The 7154-nt window shown below is 33.8% G+C and overlaps 1 protein-coding gene across 3 annotated transcripts; it reads right to left on the reverse strand.

The window, feature by feature from the left end:
- Nucleotides 1-2: 2 nt before the first annotated feature.
- LOC136338714 (uncharacterized) lies at nucleotides 3-3680 on the reverse strand. 3 transcript variants are annotated; one of them, XR_010732008.1, is made up of 9 exons: nucleotides 3402-3680; nucleotides 3233-3349; nucleotides 3007-3174; nucleotides 2789-2949; nucleotides 2540-2739; nucleotides 2220-2489; nucleotides 1950-2168; nucleotides 260-500; nucleotides 3-201 (listed from the first exon to the last, which is right to left on the reverse strand). XR_010732008.1 is itself a non-coding variant. In XM_066281359.1 (7 exons), exons 1-6 carry the CDS (start codon nucleotides 3435-3437, stop codon nucleotides 2230-2232), a joined length of 942 nt encoding a protein of 313 aa, XP_066137456.1. In that variant the 5' UTR covers nucleotides 3438-3680; the 3' UTR covers nucleotides 1334-2168; nucleotides 2220-2229. The 3 variants fall into 3 exon arrangements, 1 of the variants encoding a protein (XP_066137456.1); XR_010732007.1 differs by having other exon boundaries at nucleotides 3-500; XM_066281359.1 differs by lacking the exons at nucleotides 3-201; nucleotides 260-500 and having other exon boundaries at nucleotides 1334-2168.
- Between the last annotated feature and the right edge of the window lie 3474 nt (nucleotides 3681-7154).

Consider the following 7154-nt stretch of genomic DNA (forward strand, 5'->3'; position numbering starts at 1 on the left):
CTGTAACAAGCTTTATTTCTAATTAAACATAATGCAATTAAAATTTTTGAATCACTTTACCTAGGTTGTTTAAGATCTGGTGTTGCCGTGTATTTTCCTGTTATGGAGCTTGGCTTCGAGCCAATCAACGTTCTATTTTACATCTCGGTCTGGCTACAACTTTGGCAAAGCTGAAAAGCCCTCGCTGCATTGTTTATCAAACTGCAAAAAAACTCTATTGGTCATAAAAAGGAAAGTCTTGTTTTTTAGCAGCAAAAACCGATTTTTACTTAGACGCTTCAAAGCTAAAAAAGCCAGCTAAGCTGATCTCATAAAGTAATCAGGAACTAGGTGATATCAGTCTGATGCTTTTCTCACTGTCATTTGCAATGCTAGCTGTTTTCTATTCGCTCTTGGGAAAGCATACTTCACGTTCTTGCATCCATTTTACGGTGGAAAGATGCAATTTCCTGTACTAATGCGGAAAAGAGGAGTAGGACTTTCCAGCATCCATTGTTTGCCTGAAAGTAATCGTGAAATCTCGTTGTGTTACGAAAGCAACTTATTAAGTTTTAATAGTGGGCGCACGGTAAATTATAATTTTAACAGAATTGATCGAATTAACAGAATCGGCTTCTGACTTTTTAATTCAAAAATATATACAAATCAATCACCTAATTAAAGTTGCTTAAAAAAAAAATCTTTGTTATACGGAAGTTTTTTTTCAATACCTATAGAACTTTGGTAAAATATTGGATGTAACACTTCCGCCACAATTTAATTATTATATTAAACCATATCTATTTTTTCACGGCATATCAATACTTTTTACCGTTTGCTATATGTTCCTACAAATGATATTCCCCATATGTGACACAGTATACAGGGTGCTGGTTTTTCAAGCCACATTTTGAGATCTCAATAACCCTAAGAAATGCGAGGTCAGTTAAATTATGGCAAAGTGCATTTTCAGATCGGTACTATTATCAATATTTTTCTAAATATATATATAGTTAAATGAATAGTTAATTTGAATAGTTAAAATTTCATTTTTTTCTTATAAATCAAAAACGGCATATTATTATAACGTGAAACCGAAATATTGTAATGGGCCTTTTTGCATTGTCAATTTTCTTTTATTCCCCCAAGCTTCCTAGACAAGGAGTGCAACTTTCGAGTCTTTGTTGTAGCCTTCATAAGGCCATTAGAAAAATACTTCATTACACTTCATATTTAAGAAATTTCGTTCAGTAGAAAAAACTTGTTAAAACTGCAAAAACCACTCTATAAAAAAATTTTAAAATATAATTTAAATTTTTCGCGGATCTTTAAAAAAATATGAGCAAAACGGCCAATTTAAAAACGAGCACTAAATTTTAAATTGAAGAACTTTGCGCTAAATTAACTTAGCTCACATATCTTGAGTTCAGTGAGATTTCTATGTTTGGGCTCGTAAAACAGGCATGTTGTGGAGGTATTTGTCTGTTAGCATCTAGATTAAAAAACGTCCTTACTTGCGGACCAAATAAATACTTACTATATTCCGTAGTGTTTTAGGTTTAAAATAAGTGAAATATTATACCTATTTAAATATTTAATGTCAATTGTATTTAGCCAAAATGTATATGTAGAATCTCTATAGGTACATAGTTAGCAAATCACAAAGAATTATAATTTCAAATTTAACAATTAATACCCTATTCCGCCCCTATCATCAGTCTACGATGGAAATTTAGAAATACTCTAAGACCCAGTTGCATGGACGGAGGTTTAGCCAAACCAGAACTGGTAGGTACTTAAACGATGGTATAAAAGTAATATTGCTACCAAATTAATTTGTGGAAGCAATGCTATTGTTTGAAGATGGTTTAAGTACCACTTCTGATTCAGCTTAACCGACTTCCATACACTTGGCCTTATTAACAACACATCTCACAATTCCACTGGATATAAATTTAATCATTTCTCACATATTTTCCCATCAAGATTGAACACCTTGGAAGCCACTGTAAAATTATTTCAAAAAATATATTGTATTGAATTTAGCAAATTCATTGATCAAACAATTTGATCGCTGCCACAACTTCATTAGACATGATTACTATGATCCTACCAGCTCCATATGCATACACAGACAAAGGTAAATATTCATTTTGAATATATAATTTCGCAGGTACTACTCCACAAAACTAAAAAAAAAACAATTTTTTGAACGTTCTTTTCGCAAATGTGCCACACACAATTCTATAGTCACTTATTCCTCTTCGTAGGATACTTGGGCTTGGTTACACCCACATAACCGATCACCTCAATGGGTCTCAGTCCCTGCGATTCTCCACGAACATTGGTGACCTTTAAATCAGTTTGAAGTCCTCTAGCGCTAGCCAAAGCAGCTTCTTCTATCAAATGTGGAGATGCAGCTACAGTTGCAGCTTCCGCTGCTCTCACAGCGTCAGCAAATGCGCACATAGTTTCGGCTTTTGCAAAACTCTGCACAGCAGCATTCAAATCTAAAATTCATCTTTAAACCCATAACAAGAAAGCAGTAACGAGTAGACACCTGTATCAGGTTCTTTCATCAAATCGAAGCTGATTTCTATTTGGCTGGCCGAAGCTTCAGCCATTCTTTCTAAAGTTGCTCTGGAAAAGTTGAGTGGAGGTATTTCGCGTTTATTCGAAATGTGTGAGTTGTATTGAGGCCCTACGTCCAAAGAAATTTTGTTAAGCTTCTTCAGCTCCTTCTCAACAGATCTATCGAACCTAAGATACAACATCGTAAGCAGGTTGAATTCAAAAGTTCATATAAAACCATTGAATGAGGGACTCCTGTTGTGCTTTGCAGTTTTTCTCCTTATCCAAACGAAGATTTACTGGTGCAGTGTCTAGTGCGGGTTGCGTAGCGGACGGAAGAGTGAGGCTACAGTTTTGCTTCTTTGGTCTAAATTTAGAAGACCTCATTTGCCCTCTGGTCTTTGGAAACATATAAAATAACAGCTTTAAGGCACAAAACGTCATTGTAGCGGTTACCTGGTCCTGGAACTCCGATAAATTGATCCTCCGATTATTGATATCTTCAGGCATCCGAGACACACCAATATTAAATCCGAAGTTTTCGGGCAAATCGAGATAGCCACAAGGGTCAAGAGTAGAAGATCGAGCTGCTGGACTGGTTCCTATGTTGTCACATCCTGAATTCTAATTAAAAAAGATGTTTATGTATTATTTGTTTTTAAATTATTTAAACCATATATACATAACTTCCACACATGGTTTCCGGCCTTGTAGAGCACCTTTCCATTGATGCACGTACTACTCTGTGAAAGGATGATGTAGGGTTGCAATTCGAGGTGTATAAACGCCTTGGAGAGGTCTAAAAATTAAGATTAGTGCCTAAAAAGAAAATTGTAAAGATTTAATACGACATTGTTCAATGTTTCATATCTCTTCCTGCAGCTCATCTTTTGCACAGGTTTTCTTAACAACTAACTGGAATTTTGTGTGCGAAGATATAAATTTTATTTGTAGAAATTAATTGGTGGGGTGCCAATATTGACGTTGTCTTATAGAAAGATTTGAATTTGTGACTGGTTAAAGCATTTTTTGGTATTCTACTGCAGGTGCTAATAAAAATTCACAATTTCATATATGCGTCAAACGACAAACGATTCCAAATATCTAATAAACTCAAAAGCAAAAAAAGCGACGTACCAAGAAATTTTTTTCGACAATGCATTGTGAAGAACTAAATTTTTTAAACAAAACGGAAAGTCTTTATGATACCTTAATTAGAAAATCATACGAAATTAAAAATTGAAAGTAACTATAAAAAAAATTATTAAAAAAAAATCGTGAACATTTTAATACCATAACAAAATAGATTTCTTCTTTCTTTTTAATGCATAAAAGCAAAAACAAATAATAATTTTTTTTTTCGATATTGTGTTGTCCCTCCTCTTGCTTGTGTTAAAACTTCCAGCCTTCTAGGCATCTTGCCAATCAAATTGGAGGCCCTTTCTTGTCCCATTCTTTGACTAACGCCGTGTCAAGATGTTGACGATCGATTAGGAGATCTGGTCACCTATATAAACGTCTTTCCATCTAACGCCGTAGATGCTCTATAGGGTTGAGATCCTATAGTCCTCCAGGTAACTGTTCACTACATTTACAACGTGTGGATGCGCGTTATCGTGCATTAAAATGAAATTGTCGCCGATAAAAGAGACAAAGGGCAGTACGTAATCTTCTACGATATCCTAAATGTATGTACGTGCTGTCAGGTTTCCTCTACGACAAACATAAAGATCAGTTTTTGCTGCCAAAGTGATTCCTCTCTAAACCATGACTAAGCCACCTTCATATGAAACACTTTCAGCGATATTGCACTGAGCAAATCGCTGTCCTCGCCTTCTCCATATTCTAACCACATGTAAATAAAGAAATTTTAGATTTATCTATGAACATAACTCGAGACCAGTAATCTTCAGTTCAAGCAAGATATTTTCGAGCTAACTTTAGACGACCTGTACAATGTGCTGGAGTAAGTTGTGACCCCATGGCGCAGGAGCTCTTGACCTGAGATTAACTTCAGCAAGTAGCCTCTGAACTATATCCACATTGACAATCAAATTCCTAACAATTTGCAATCTATGGATCGTCCCGACTGTGGTTGGGAAACGATTTCGAAAGGTTTGCATTTTAATAAATCGATCGTCATCTCGATCGGTAACTCTTGGTCAATCTGAACCTGATCTCTTTAAAAATTTATGGGTTGTTGTATATCTTTGGACAGCCCTACGTAGCATAGTTTCTGGTATATTTAAGATCCTGACTGCGTAACACTGACTTCTACCATTTTCTACCTAAGCAATAATTTGAGCACCGATTAGTGGATGCAAAAATGTTTTAAAATAGGGAGCAATGTTTCACGACAGGAGACAAAAAGTACAATTCAAAGAAAAAGAAGGAGGTTTATCCAAGTAAATCAAATCTCCCCACAATACGTTTGTAAGAAAACTGCTGCAAAATACGTAAAAATTATTATTGTTATTTTATTTACAAAAAAAGGAAATAAACACTGTGGTATTATTTTTGACAGCTTTAAATCTAAATGAAAAACTAATCTTATCAATTCTAAAAAATAATATAGCAAAAGATTTTGAGTACGTATTTTTTCCACATTAATTAGTCCGCCCCTTTTTGCTGTCGAGTTTACCTGAGGAATTAGAAGGAATTTGTATAAGAAAAACTGCTTAATAATTTTGAGTAAAAATTAATTTTTAGTTCTCTACCTGAGAATTACATGAAAACATATATTATTGTTCTCTTACGTACTTGAAAACCGCCTAAGAGATTTCTTCTCTCGATCGCTCCAGAGAAAACTCGAAGCTTTACTCTCTGAACTAAATCAAAGCAAATTGGAATTAAGGCAAAAACAAATTAACCAGAAATGACTATTACTGTTTTTACGTTTCATAAATTTCAAAAATTTTCTCTTTGATTTCTTGTTTAACGAAATCAAAGTTTCTCTGTTCAATTTTGTGTTTGGCCTCAATGAAAATATGTTCTTTTACATCAAATTTACCCCCCCCCCCCCCTTACTTTCTTCGACGTTTCTCTGCAGATTTTCATTCATACCACTGGCAGTGAAGCTGTTATTCACAGGGGATGGAAATGTAGAATAGAAGCCAAGATTGCTCAACGGTGGTTGACTACCTAGATTGTTTTGACTATTGCACAGACTGTTATTGAGATATTGCACGAACGGAATATCTGATAAGAATAGATCCAAAGTTTATATGTGCGATGGTAACGACGGAGTGTCCCTATTTTAATTAGTGGAAATGTACTTTTGACTCGATGTTATCAAGTTTAATGAAAGTAACATATTTTTTACAAGCAATATAAGATTTTACGTGGTAAAGTTTTTAATGGAAAAGACATTCCAATGAGAGCATATTTGCTTTTTAACCACTGAAAAACATTTGAAAAAATTGTTTAAATAAATATTTCACATTTAAAATAAAGAATAATGAAAGGGATTTAGACCAATTTAAGAAAACTTTATTATATACCACTGAAAAAATACATATACAAAGTGTCCCTGAAATGACTGTACAAGACTTGATCAGAAATTCCTGAACCAAAAATCAGGCCTACTAGGTAAACTTACCTATATCCAATGTTGTCACGTTTTGCAGCTACAGAACGGCAAACTTCTCAAATTAATATAGTTTTTTCGAAGTAATTGCTAAACGCTTCTTACAACAATAAAATAAATATTCCGTATTTCTAATATACCGATAATGTTTACTCTGGTTGTCATTGATTGAAGTTGAGTTTATTGTAAATTGAATATTTTTTAGGGTTTTAAATAGGAAAATTATTCTATCAATGAGAAAATCAACATGCTTTTAATATATGAATTCTGTGAGAGAAATGGGCGTATGAGTGTCTTGTAACAAATATCTAAATCCCAGAATTCCGAACCATCAAACTTTGCCGAGTATTGAAAGGCAACTTGGGAAAACAGGCAGTTTTACTTCCAATAATGTTAATCGATTACGCCAATGTTACCACTTCAGTTAGTTGATAGAATATCTATGAAAGTAGAAGGAATAAAAAAAACCCATTCCTAATCAAGTGCCCAATAATTCTCAATATAAAAATATGTAAATGGTAAGACAACCTTCAGGAAATCCATCGAAAGATAGAATTGTGTTTATACATTTATTGCACATATTGGAATAGTTACCTGGACGAGTCAGAAACGTGGTATTAATAAAATTTGCAAATGATGAATAATTTAGTGAAAAGAAAGTTTTCCTTAGAGAAATGTCGCATCGTGCAACTCTCGAGAGTCTAATGAATGAAAAAAAGGTACCTTATTAAAATTAAAATAAAAAAACTTTAACAAATTAGATGTTTTACTTACCCTCTTTGCAAAAAATCCTATTAAACAACATACATAAAAAAATTATATTCAAATCTGAAGAATAATATAATTTATCTGTAATTTGCAAGAGAAGAGATATCTTTTCCCCTTCTCCACCTGGGATCCCCAATATCTCGGGAATGCGTGGCTTTGCAAAATATCTCAAATCTATCGGATTGTTGTGCTTTATAACCCTACACAAACCGTTTTAGAAAATTTCCTTTGGTTATACAATTTAAATAGT

This window comes from Euwallacea fornicatus, chromosome 4 (assembly GCF_040115645.1).
Source record: "Euwallacea fornicatus isolate EFF26 chromosome 4, ASM4011564v1, whole genome shotgun sequence".
NCBI classification, from domain to species: domain Eukaryota; kingdom Metazoa; phylum Arthropoda; class Insecta; order Coleoptera; family Curculionidae; genus Euwallacea; species Euwallacea fornicatus.